At 38.6% G+C, this 13,993-nt stretch overlaps 1 protein-coding gene across 1 annotated transcript; it reads right to left on the reverse strand.

Moving 5' to 3' along the window:
- Positions 1-1,254: 1,254 nt before the first annotated feature.
- Positions 1,255-12,571, reverse strand: prkaa1 (protein kinase, AMP-activated, alpha 1 catalytic subunit). The gene is made up of 9 exons (XM_053339951.1): positions 12,401-12,571; positions 10,125-10,266; positions 7,516-7,609; positions 7,070-7,214; positions 6,252-6,339; positions 5,852-6,076; positions 5,216-5,726; positions 4,850-4,976; positions 1,255-4,214 (listed from the first exon to the last, which is right to left on the reverse strand). Exons 1-9 carry the CDS (start codon positions 12,495-12,497, stop codon positions 3,931-3,933), a joined length of 1,713 nt encoding a protein of 570 aa, XP_053195926.1. The 5' UTR covers positions 12,498-12,571; the 3' UTR covers positions 1,255-3,930.
- Between the last annotated feature and the right edge of the window lie 1,422 nt (positions 12,572-13,993).

Below are 13,993 nucleotides of genomic sequence, written 5' to 3' on the forward strand. Positions count from 1 at the left end.
CAAATAGTGGCTTGTGGGCCAAATTTGGCCCTGCAGCAAAAATATTTGGCCCTTTGATGAAAATTCTGACTTTCATAGTTCACACCAAACTTTTAACCTTCATTTTTCACAAATCTACAATATAACAAAATAAAGACAAGGCTCCTGTGAATCCCAATTATTGTTATGTATACTTGTTGCATCAAATCCTGCCCCCAACACCAACAGAGGCATTAAAACCTGTCATGCTATCTTAAGTCCAATAAACCTTCTAGAAATTAAAGTTTAATATGTGAATTGAAACTTTTGGCAGTGTAAGAGAAATGCTGTGTTGATGCCCTTTTCACATTAGATAAAATCTGTAATAGTGTAAAGTGTAAATCTGTTTAATTCTTAAATTGATTAGAAGAAATAAACATATAAATCTGCGTCTTCACTGCATCAATTAACAGCCCTCCAATGAAAAATCCTAAAAAACTGGCCCGTCACTGAACCTAACTGCTGACCCCTGCTTTAGAAGGAAGGGTCACAGCAAATCAATACACTGTTGTTGTAAGTAATCACCTTTATCCTATGATGAAACATTTCAATCCTGATATTTCATTATCTCAATGCTCCATAGGGCACAAGGGGTCACTGAATGGTTTGAGTATGAAAGTATGAGTATGAAAATAATGTGACTCATGTGCTGTGGCCTTGGCAGTCACCAGATCTCAACCCAGCTGAACACCCATGGGAGATTTTGGGCTGTTAGTCATCAAAACACCAAATGAGGGAATATGTTTTGAAATGGTATTTATCCCTCCAGTAGAGTTCAGAGATTTGTAGAATCAATGCCAAGGTGCACTGACGCTGTTCTGACAGCAAGTGGTGACCCAACACCTTACTAAGTCACTTTATCTGTATATATTTATTATCTTATCACTATTATTTATTCTATTATCTTTGTCCTAAATGTTCCTATCACAAGACTTTATTATAATTCCAATGTAAATGTATGATAGCGAACATTTAATAAATAAACTCTATCCTATACTCTAGTGACCTGTCAGAATAACAGACAGGCTTATGATATAAAGTGTACAAACATGTCTTCTTGCAGTTGAACATTTGATTTATTTAGTAAACAAATGGATAAAAGCAAAGTAATATGTAACTTTCCGTTTCCTTAGCGTAGTTTTTTGCCCAACTGGTCATATATGTCATAACAAACCTATATTTTTCCCCAAAGCTGTCAAAAACAAACTAGAAACATACAGAGAGGCTTCAGCAGAGTTTTGTGCAATTTAGCAGTTTATTAGGCAGTTGTGTATACAAATGATTTTCAACACTGTCCATTCAGATTTACACTGATCAATCTGGTAGGGTCCCTTTACACACCAAACAAAAATAGAACAATATTTATTTGAAGCAGTTCAAACAGACTGACAGAATTTAACTGCTAACAGTCCACTAGGACACTACTCCATAAGCTGTCAAAAGGTCATGTTTTCACACATTCATCTTTCCCACAAAACCCATCATGTAACCCATGAAAAGTTTTGTTATAAGAGCTTGCAACTTCCCTTCAAAACTAAAAATGTTTAGTTTTACAATATCTTTAAAGACCATAGTGTATTCATTAACTATGATCACTATATGTAATAAACTCTAGTTTAAAACTGAGACATTAAAAGGTCAAATATCAACTAAAGAGTTCAGTCCAAACCTGCCTGTCAGGACAGCGAGAGAAACAAGACCATCACAATTATTGTCACTCTTTAAGATGTTGTCATGTGAAATGTAAAATCATTTATACAAACAAGATATTTAGATGTTTAAAGCTGTAGAGAGTTTAACTCTCCAAACCCAGACTTCAGCAACTGCTGACACCTCCTAATGAATGTAAAAAAAAACTAACACTAACGAGTGTTTGATATCACTGTGAAGACATCCAAAAGGTATTTCAATCCTGGCTCAGTTGTTTTTTTCCTATTACCATTAGTGAAAGATGGTAGCAGTTACTGAGGTCTACAATAGTTTGGCAAGAATACAATCAGATGTTTATTTTAAAAGTTCCGCTTTTGATAATTTTGAAATGCCAACACTTAAAATAATGTGATTTCTTTTTAAACAAACATTAATTGTGAATTAACAACACTGACAATAATTTGTGGACTTGAATCCTTAAAATTGCAAAATGTGCCAATAATTCTGACCAGGACTGATTTCAGACTTTTAATGACATAAAAACTGATTTAACAGTACTGATAATGATAAGGCAGCCAAACAACAGACATCACTTACTGTAAAACGTTAAGACTCTGGAACAGAAATGGAGGAAGACGCATCATACTTACGAATAAAGACTTAACACTTAGTGAGCTTGCAAGTATAAGGTTCTGTCTGGCTATTTTTAATCAAATATAAAATCAGCCACACATTCATGATCTTAAATGCTGTGTATGATGGAGTTTTTTCTGTTCTTCCTTTTATCAGAATTGTAATTTACCCACGCAGGACGTTATAGTTTCGAGCTCACGAGTCTGTTTCAGGTTTAAACATACAGTATGTAAACCTTTTGTTTCCAAGGTCAACCTTCAAGGGAATGTATGGGCAGTCAAACAAACATACCCAAAAATGGCAATGTTTTAGATGTATTCTCCTGCCAATACATTGTCCATGCACTGCATGTAATCGCTATTACTAATTTTCAAATTGAGACCTGAGGTCTATACACACTTGTAATGAATTGGCATTTACGAATTGAATGTAGGCAAAAGGCATTTCACTCAGTAATCATACTCAAATCCTAATCATTAATCTGCTAATAAAACAAGAAATAGAGAAAATACAATGAAAAATAAAGTCAAAATCAAGTTGTCATTTTAATATGTGACACTGAAAATGATATATTTCTGGATTTTGACCGTCATGGCAAATACCTCTTAAATGGTAAGAGGTATTTTCCATGACTATATTAATCTGGAAAGACAATCAAGTATCAGAATAACTGTGATTGAAGGAAACAAAACTGTGATATTGATTTAAAAACGAGACAGTAAAAAAGGAAAATATATACCATCCAGCAATAGATCTTAATGCAAGAAAAAAAACAAAAAAAACACATTTCTATTTCCAATAGATCCAACACTCTGTCCACTTAACGCACTGATAAATATATTCACGTCTTTATATAAAAATGTAGGGGACAGACAGATTCAACCAGATTTTTACAACAAGGACAAAACCATGAAAATTTAGTCTCTGACAACTCAAATTCACAAAAAAAAAAGAAAGAAAACCAAACATAAATCTGATGAAGCATTCTTTTTGTCCCTGACAAGACAGAAATACAGGGGTCATTGCACTTCTTCAAAGTCCAATGAGCGGCATGGGCATGACAGCCCTGGTTAGAGCCAGTGCAGCATCCCGATACATCTGCACCGTTTTTCTGATCCCCACTGAGAGAAAAACAAGAGCAGCAGGAAATAAAAGAAACTTGTGCAAAAGTGCTTCCTGCATCCTATACGACTGCCACACAAACACCAAAACACTCAACTTGTGGCCTCCTTTCTCTGCAGGCAAAAACTTGATCTTGTTCTCTGTACTGGAAAGCAGTGCTCACTGGCTACAGTACAGAAAATTCAGTGTAATCACTTGCGCATATATATGTATAGGTGGGATGTGGACATTTGCTATTAAATTGATCAGGAAATTGTAAAACCCTCTCCTAAATGTTGTTCTGTCCTTGCTATTAAAGTAGCTTGTCATTCATCTTTCTCAATAACCCCTTACATCTCCTGCCAGCTCAGTATACATCCCTTCAGCTTAGGGAACGCCAACCTGCATCAGTGCCATGGAACAATCGCTTCATCCTCAGCCGGGATGAATTGAGCCATGAATCGGTTGCATGCTTATTGCTATAAAGACACTCAGAGAGGAGAAAAAGGCTAGCGATTGTTTTGCAAGCTATCGTGCAAGAAGTTTAATAAGGTTTGCGCACATCTCAAAGAACTCGATGGTGTGGCTTCCCGGGCGAGGGACGGCCGTAATGTCCGCCCCTCCCGTTGAGTCGATGGATGAGGTCAACGATGAAGCTAATGAGCCTTCTGCGGCCTTCGGGGGGTGCACAGCGCTAGACGTAGCTGGAGCTTCTGCACCATCTACATCGTTCTTAATTGTGGTGCGGTAGTTGCCCACAGATCCAGAGCGGAGAGGGGTAGCAGTTCCAGATTTTGTCTCCAACATATCATCTGAATAACACAAAAGACATGTTAGCATAAAAAACAAAAAAAATCATTTAATTCCAGATTCATTTCCATAACTTTAACACTTGGTTTTTGAGCAATCCTGCTTTACCATTCCTTATAGCGTCCTGTTACGACTGGAACTTAAAACAAGCAGACTGATTTTCAAGTAGCCTGAGGTCAAAATTAAGCCTCGGAGCCTTTACACAGCATGCCTGCGCCGCATTAATGACCCACAACAACACCCTTATCTCATCTTTTCCTTTGACGCACCGCTGTGTACCTACACAGACTGTGTAAAAGCCCATGCCCTCTACTCCAAGTCAATAATTTATCAAGTCTACACTGACGCAGCGCACTGTAGGGACAGAATGGACTCCTGTTGAGGGGTAATAGGTTATAAACTTCCTAAACTATGTGAAAGAGGTATGTGACCAGTTTAGCTGATAAAACATTAGAGAACTACGCAGCTATGGTTTATTCTCTGGCAAATAGTGTTAGAATAGAAATACACAGAAAACATTTATGGCAGCACAGAAGCACAATATAAATACTGTGCAACATATAACCTCATCATTTACATACTATTATTGGGTTGTGTTAATATGTAACTAACACAGAACTGTGTGGTTCAAACTTACCATCTATGCTACGAAAGTCAAGGAGGTAGGTCCTACTGTCCACCTGGTAGAGTTGAAGGCTCATTTTGGTTTGCATTCCAGTAATCGGGTTCTTCCTTCTCACACGTAAATAATATGGATTCACAACCTGGAAAATATAATGAAAGGTGAAGAAACTTTGTATCAAACCACCTCTGATGAAGTACTCTCATATCAGAAATTGTTATATAACTTTGAAACTCAAGTGAATAACAGGATCCTAACGTTAATTACTATTTAAATATTTGCACTTTAAATATTGCACTCTGACTACATCTACAACCATCTACTGCCTTTTTTCTCCTATATATATCCCTCTCTCTCTCTCTCATGTACTTGCTTCCTTACCTTCCACTCATAATCCAGCTGTTTCATGGCACGGCACACTTCTGACATGATGTCGTTGGGCCTGCTCTGGCTGCGGATACCCAGGTGCCACTTGGCCCTTCTAACACCCTGGTGCTTAACCTTCTGGGGGTTTAGTTCGTCCAGTGTGTGGCGAGCCCTGGGAGGAGTCTCCGCCACGAGGAAGGGTACACGCTCGGGGTGGGGCTTCAAAATGCCCACGGCTGACGAGGTTAGGTGCTGGTCGTCTAGGAAAGAGTCGGGAGGGCTGGACGCCAGGTAGAAGTCCTTGGCTTCATTCATGATGCGACGATTGTCGATAATGAGATGGTAGGCAACAGCCAATGGATCCTGGTGGTTGCGACTGTATATGCAGGACAGGACCTCCTCCTCCGTGCACTCAAACTTCTCACAGACCTCCTTCAGGGCCTCGTCGTCAATCATGTTGTTGCTGTAGGAGGGGTCCTCAGGGAACAAGTACTTGGGTAGGTCCTGTTTGAACCAATCATCCTCTCTGTAGTAAAACAAACCACACACCATGAGTGCAACAATTTGAAAAAGTTGTTTTAATTATTTATTTTCACTTCAAAAAGACAAGCTGCAACAGTTTGACTTTGTAGTTGATCTTGCTCAGCTCACCTGATCTCTTTGATGGTGGCTCTTTTCATGGGGTCCACCTGCAGCATGTGTTTAAGGAGGCTTATTACTGAAGGGTTCAGATACTGCGGGGTGAAAAAGATCCCATCACAGATCTTCTTAAAGAGTGTTGGCACATGGTCGTCGTCGAAAGGAAGTGTCCCGCACAACAAGGCATAGAGAATGACCCCGCTGCTCCAGATATCCACCTCTGGACCAGCATATAACCTGAGGATCGTTGTTAAGTGGGTACAGGCACAATAAGTGAACAGAAACAAGCCCATAATACCATTAAAGCTATGTTATACTAAGTTTTCTTTATACTGCAAGATCCTGGAGCATCGTAACTGGAGAATGCTTTAAGTTCTATGTCTGTCTGACAAAAATAAAAATAAAACCTTACCTTCCTGAGATAACCTCAGGAGCAGCATAGTTAGGAGAACCACAGCTTGTACGTAGGAACTCCCCATCAGACATCATGTTTGATAAACCTGCACAGAATTTTACATTGTTATTTAACATCATACACATGAGAATAAACAGATTTAATAAAGAAATAAAGTAGTAGTAGTAGTAAAGTAGTAAGTTGACCAGCTTAAGATAAGAGACTGAAACATGTTGCACTTAATCCAAGAAGTCTAAGGTACAAGTCTGAGGTTAAATTTTCAGTTCTGTGTATGTGCAAGACATCGGCTTAAGGGTGTCCTGTGGAGAAATGTTTACATTGTGTTTTCCTTGAGGCTTAATAAATAAGTCGCAATGTTACTATTGTAAATATTTTGAATATATTTGATTGTTTAAAGCCATGATTCCCAGTCATTATTTCTATATTTTATATAAATATTTACAGAGTCAGTCGTTTTTATTTTATGATCAGCAGGCCCGTAGCACTATATTTCATTCTCTATCATGTATCTACATGGCTGGAATGACAATAAATATCCTTGAATCCATTAGTCCCCATCTTCCTTGCCTTTTCTGGGATGTTGCTACACTTTATGTAGCTCTGTTGAATAACATATAACATGAAACTGTTCAAATGTGTATCATGTTGCCCTCAAGCTTGTTCCTTCTTGTGTGCTTGATACAAACGAAACAAGGACCCACTTATAAAAAATACCCCAGACCACAACTAGTAGTCAATGTGACCGTTGCATCTTTTTCATATGAAAATAATGTCTCCTGTTAAGACTCCTAGGTTTAAGATTGAGGCGTACTTACCAAAGTCTGCAATCTTGGCATTCATGTGCGCATCCAGCAGCACATTTTCTGGTTTGAGGTCTCGGTGTACCACCATGTGTCTGTGGCAGTAATCTACTGCTGAAATAATCTGCTGGAACAGCCGACGGCTCTCCTTTTCATCCAACTGTCAAAGCACAAATTATACATGAGGTGTGATCTTCACTTATGACTCAGTTAGCACATCACAGCTGACTAAGCAGTGCTCCATGTTGTGTGTTGATATTTTTTCCCAGTTGTTTTTTGATTCACACAGATCAAAGAATATCTGCAGCAGGCTGGCAATAATACCAAGCATATAATGCAGTCCTGTGTTCTGCATCGTAACTGATTATAAAATGTACACATCTATTACATTTAAGTGAGAGAAAATGTGGGACGTCATTAGACCAGACTGTAAGATATTTTCCAGTATCATAGTGTATTACCTTTCCATTTTTGCAGATGTAGTCGAAGAGCTCTCCTCCTGACACATACTCCATCACCATGAAGATATCTGTAGGGGTGCTAATAACCTGATACCTGCAGACATGAACATTAAAAACAACATTTAAAAAAAAAATTCATGTAGGTCATCTGCAGTTAGCTGACAGTACACTGCTCAAACATTAATTTTTTCATCATTTGTGCCTGGAAGAAAATAGGAATGTGTGTCTGGCATCTCCTGGGTTTGGCACCCAAAACATCAGAAGAGGCCAGAGGAAATATTTTTCTTTCTACTTCTATCTTATGCACACTCTCCCTACATCTCGCCTTTTACAGTCTTTGGGTAGCAATACATTTTGTTAAAATGTTAACATTTAAAATATTCCGTCCCTCAGAGCAAAGCCTGTTTGATGAAGATGAGCAGTGTCCAACCTGCTTTCATCACAGGCCAGGAGGGACGTCGTGAAGGCAAAGTCATCTTATCTACACTGACACATTCAAATAAACGTGTGTCACTGTGTCAGGCTGAAAAGAGTAAACTTTGTCTCATCAAAACAGTTTAAACTAATTCACTACTAAAGCAGCAAAGACAAACACAAAAACGCCTTGGTGGATTTTAAAATAATAAATGTCAGAAGCTGGATGAGCAACCCAAACAATGTATTAATATTCTTTGATAATGCAACTGTAAGACACTGAAAATGTTTGAAAGGATGCTTAAATATGATTTGTATTGTTTCTATGACTTTTTTTTCAAATCACAAAATGTTAAAACTTCATAGAAATAAAAGAATAAAGAAATGTGGCAGCCAGGTTGATTAACAGCTTTACTGCATCTTTCTCTTTGCTACAGAAAGCTTAAGACCCATTTTTAATGAGTTGTGTACACACTTCTTCACAAGCTAGCAAAGTCAAAACTCCAAAACTAGCTTCCTGACTCCTTCGGCTGTGTCTGCTGGTCTGTCAAGAGGCTCCTGCATCATCTCAGAAGTTTTTATAAACATAGCAAATACTAAAATGCCATTAGTTTAAATTGACTGAGTGCCTTGTTATTGGTTACCTTCTATCCTTTCCAAGGCTTTGTGGGAAATTCTAACATCCCAGAATAGGATTGGGTACCGAATCTGATACTGACCGAATTACATCGGTACTACCAAGTACAGGAAATGAAATGTTTTTAATCGCTCAGTCGGTAGAGGTTTGTTAGAGGTGCTATATAATAAAAACAAGTTTACACAAGATATTTGAAGCTATTTGTTCAGCTAATCAGTTAAAAACACTGCAGGAAAAGTACAAGCCTAAACAGCCACAGTGATGACGATTTTTGATAAAGGGCAGCAGACGAGACTCTCAGTGCATTTTTGGCTAACAGAACATCTCCAACAGGTCACCTAAACAACTTATTTTACCTTGTTTATTCTTCACTTACTATTTTTTATTTCACCATACACAACAACTAAATGTTCCAACTAAATAACAATGCTGAACTGAAGAAGTTTGGAATGAAATTACATTTGTGTCATTAAAGAATGAGTTAAGTGAAAAAAGGGTATCTTAGAGTAACTATATCTAATTCCAGGTACCAAACCCTACACCAGAATCCACACAGGCATTCATCACACTTACATCTATTCTCCCTACACCGACACTGTAGCTGCACTGTGATACTGTGACTGTCACACTGCACATCAAGTAGCAGAATAAAGCAACTGGATCAAGTGAAATTCCTGCCAGCAGCACAGACAGACCACACTGTAAACTCTGCCCCCTCTTCAATCCACAGGTTGTTCATATTACACTTTAAAACAGCAGCAAAATGATAATGTGACACTGTGTTAAGGATACTGCATATATTATGTTGCAAGGAAAACATTTTGCCTTATCCTCAGTCCACCATCTTTAGTGCATCCTTTACAATTCCTCATTTCATGTGTAACAAACATCCAGTAAATCAGATGAAACAGTATTGTGTTATATTGCTTGTTTACTCGGTTTGGCTTCACTAATAGTTATTCTGCAACAGGCGGTGTTTTGCGCTCTGCCCCAGTGTTTGTGAACCCTGACGAAAGATTAGATCTCTCTTTCTCTCTATCTCTCTCACACTCACACACACACACACGCAAACAAGCGAGTTTACATTCTTGTGCATGCTTGACATGGAGCTGGTATTTTGGGCAATTAGCCACACCTCCTGGTAAGTTTAATGACCGCTTAAACTGCAGTCTTGGGCTCTTTCGCCGCAGTCTGTGGACATTTAGGAGGAAGTACCACCGTAATTTTCTGACAATATTTTTAAAAAAAAGGTCTAGCAGTAGTTACTATCACTTAAGGAGAGGTCACATGGCAAGGCATGAGCAATCACAGGGGCATGATAAAGCACTTTTTGTGCCGTCGAAATGTAACGTCAAACAGAGAGGACAAACATAAACAGGCAACAACGCCGAATGAGCGAAGGATTGAAGGGAGAAGGGAGAGTGGGTCAGACAGATATCGTCCTAGATGGATGTACTCTAAAACACACCATTAAAGCCCAGAAATAGCTCAGTGGGTGGCTTTAATGTGGCGGCGGGGGGATTATGGAGCAGCGAGTAGGGTGTAATCTAGGACTTACAGTTTAATTATGTGAGGGTGCCTGAAAAGCTTGAGGTTCTGGATCTCCCTGCGGATCTTTCCCACCACGTCCAAACTGCGGATCTTCTGCCTGTTCAAGATCTTCACCGCAACTTGGTGTTTGGTCAGCTCATGTTGGCCCACTGGAGGATTAACAGAAGAGCAAACACGAATAATATCCATTAGAGCTCAGAGTACATAAAAAGATGAAACATAGTACAGAATAATTGTCATTATGGAAGCAAAAACAGTAGTTAAAACATTATTAACATTAACAGATTATTTTGGCCATGGAACAAAACATTTACATATTATTACCATAGGATGTTGATATGGTGGACATGTTTAGCTGCTTATTGACACAGCAGATTCACGGCAACATCAGCATACATTCAGAGTCATTTTCATATCGACCTAATGAATACAAGCCCAATTTTCACTCTCCAGAGATCTAGTGGGTTCTCCAGCTTGTCGCTAAATGTTACTGTTGCTCATTTGATGCTGGACAGGTAGCTTTTAGAGCTGGAAATATGTGCTTACAGCATCTGGAAACAAAACTGATAATAACTCTGAAAATGAATCGAAACCACAAAGTTACGTGCCTGAAAGGCCTAAAACTTTCCATAGAGATGAAAGGAACTGCAAAGTCTTCCGTCTCACATATACATAATCATATGACCCGTTGATAATATAAAAGTATTGATTATAACAGCTTTAACTGTAACAAAAAACTGTGTGAAAGCCACAAAGTGTTTGTAATAGCTACAAGTGCATCTGAAGAGCACAGGAATATCAATGTGGCTTATACCCAAATATACTCAAGACCCACAACTATTCATTAATAAGGATGTGGTTTTAAACAAGGACTTTGGGAGCAGTTTCCCCCAACAAGGAAGGCTTGAGCTTTATCTCAAACCAAAGATGTGGCACAGAGGATTTAACTTTGACAATAGGGATACGCAACAGTGGCAGCCAGGAGAGAAGTATGCGCACATAAGCCGAGACATATCAGGACAAATCTATCACAAACGAGAGAATAAATAATAACAGCTGATTATGCGGAAGAGACGCTTTGTATGTGATGGGACTGAGATAAAACAGCTCCTGATTGATTGAATTACCAGTTGTGCAGGTAGTGAACTATTAACCAAGTCTTCAGTAATCAAAACCATAATCCCAGTGTTTAAAAAAAACAAAAAAACAGTGTGGTGTGGTCCTGTTTCTTTTCAGCAACACATACACACACACACACTGAGTGCAGACTACAGAGATGACTCACTGGGAATTAACTGACTGTAAACAAAGCTGGTGGTTGTTCTGGCTGTTTTTAGAGAGCCTGGGCTGGTTCTCTTCATTTGGAGTACATATATATATAAATATACATTCAGACTTAATCATGATGGAGGATAAAAGCTCTAAAAAAGGATGGAAAAACAGTACAAAAAAGCAGCCTGCCCTATATGAAGATGTTAACATATTTTAAATGATCACATTTAGTTGATAATATGTGCTGCAAAAAGCATGGGAGTGAATGGAAATAGGCGTTTTCTGGAATACAATAGGGGTATTTGGACAGTAAGTGTGGATACATGCCTGGCTGTATGCTGACATACTTTGCTGCTCGTACCGCCCCCCTGAACTGACAGCATTGGGCGTCGGTTCGGCTTGGTTTTTAGCCTTGTTGACCACCTCCCCTCACACACATTTACAGGCTTTTATGTCTCTCAATAGGATGGTAAAAAAAAAAAAAAAAAAAATCAACTCGAAATGAAAGAAAGAGTTGAGACTGAAGTGCACAGCTAGAGAAGTATCATGTATTATTTAGAAAAGCAAAAAAATGATATATAGCAACGATAAATGCTTCAAATGAATAATATTAAGACGTAACATCATCTAAGAGGGTTTACTTCCCGGTGTCTGTCTTGTCAAGCGACTTGTGGCTCTCCGGCTAGCTTCACAACGCAGCCGACGCTAAGTTAGCTCAGATAAATGTCGCTTAAAAAAATGAAACTAAATGTGTACAAACTACATTGTACGTCTGTCTTTATTTTAGCAACTGCAGCCGTATCCTTAAAAAATCTGTCATAATAGCAGGGCATATAAAGTTCAGCTAACTAAGCTAAAACAACAAGTGTGATACCTTCCTGGGTTTTTTTTTTGGCGACAAGTTTAGCTTTCACAGGAGGCTAAATTAGCATCGGAGCTACTAAACGCGTCCATTGCCACACCATCTTTCAGCTGACAGGATGCACCGACGTCAACGGCAGCCAGACGTACCTTTAACCTTTCCAAATGTCCCCACTCCGAGCGTGTCTCCGAGAATGTAATGTCCTATTTTAACTCTTCCTTCATGTTTGGTTTTTTCCGTCGCCATCTTTCCCGCAGTGGCCTTTTGCTTGCGGGGTTAGCTAGCTGCGGGAAGAGATGGACCGAGCTCCGCGGTGTGTGTGCTCTCTCTACTCTAGCGGCTCTGCCCCTCGCAGACTGTGGGAGGCGCCACGGCTCCTGCGTGGATTCGTCAAAAACGTAAACTACGTAGCGCAGCGTTGCATTCATGTGCTGTCAGGAAATTTCTTAATCTATCAATTTCACTCACTTATGCCTGAAAATCTGTGGTATGGCTGTATACAAGGGCGATTTTAGAAACCTAATTTTGATCTCAGTACCACTAAAAAGAAATAAATTACTATTGTATTCTTTTTCTAAAAATATATTTTATACAACTTTAATTATTTTGAGAGTCTGTCTGTTAGAGATGGGACAAATACATTCAAAGATTTTATTTTAACAGGTTTAATGTAATTTGGATAGTTCTGTCATTATAATTGTCTTTCCCTTAGAGTTCATTAACTATCTTAGAGTCCTCTCTGTAGAAATCTGTGATTGTTTATTCTGAACCATTATTATTATTATACATTATAGTAGCTCACTCAACTATGTATTAATATTTCTTGTTGTAATTTTCATTATCCAGTGAAATGAGTAGTTCTGCAGGGGGTTTGAACACTTGCAGCAGGGCAATGTATGTCAAATTCTCATTAGGAGCTGAGCCCCCCTAAAGGTCTGATCCTAGAATTGTTTTAAATCAAGGTCACATAGTGTATGAGAGAGAGACAATCCAAGTGATCCATTAATGAGAAAAAACGTAAGACAAATAAAACTTTTGGATGCTGAAAAAAACAAAAACAAAACAGAAGCAAACATGACCAAATGCCACACAAGTGCAACATCAATTATTTACAGAGAAAGCTAAACATTGTCTTAAATACATAACCACAAGACGCAAATGCTGACGTTCCAGCACCATATGGGAACTGTGAGGTCAGGACTGCAGTACCATGTATGACCTATATTCTTATCAGTCAATCCAACCATGTGCATTTATTTAAGTATGACCTTTGTCTAAGACACAGCATGCAAAGTGTGACTATGACTGGTCAAATCCTGTTGGGGTTACAAACAAGGAGTTAGATATATATGTCTCACCCAAAATTTCAACTGAGTTTCATAACAAAACTGATTCTCTGGTCATGCAGTGTGGCTCAATTTTGAATGTGTGCCACACCCAAACAAAGTAGGAAGGGGACACAAATAGTGTTTGCACAGTTTTTCCACTAATAATGAATAGCTTTTCCTGAGACGTAAGTGGCCTGAAATATATCTACAGTGCAACACTTATCAAAAGAAAGTTTCCTCTTGTAACCCATTATGTTCTTGAAATGCCACAGAAATAAGCGTGTACTCGTTAGGCTTAACCCTTTCAGGCATGAATTATGATAACATCAGTCAGGATTTTTTTCCTTTTTTCCATTCTCTTTAGAGATGTCTTTAAGAAAATTAAGATAAGACAATCACCCTGTTACCCATATC

The sequence above is a fragment of the Scomber japonicus genome, chromosome 19 (assembly GCF_027409825.1).
Source record: "Scomber japonicus isolate fScoJap1 chromosome 19, fScoJap1.pri, whole genome shotgun sequence".
In the NCBI taxonomy this organism is placed as follows: Eukaryota; Metazoa; Chordata; class Actinopteri; order Scombriformes; family Scombridae; genus Scomber; species Scomber japonicus.

What these genes read in the sequence shown, in the direction of transcription:
- prkaa1 (XM_053339951.1), bottom strand. Translation starts at nt 12,497, where the DNA reads ATGGCGACGGAAAAAACCAAACATGAAGGAAGAGTTAAAATAGGACAT. An exon ending in CCTGAGGTTATCTCAGGAAG is followed by an intron (nt 6,077 to 6,251) that starts GTAAGGTTTTAT and finishes AACGATCCTCAG; the next exon opens with GTTATATGCTGGTCCAGAGG. An exon ending in GCCACCATCAAAGAGATCAG is followed by an intron (nt 5,727 to 5,851) that starts GTGAGCTGAGCA and finishes GTTTTACTACAG; the next exon opens with AGAGGATGATTGGTTCAAAC.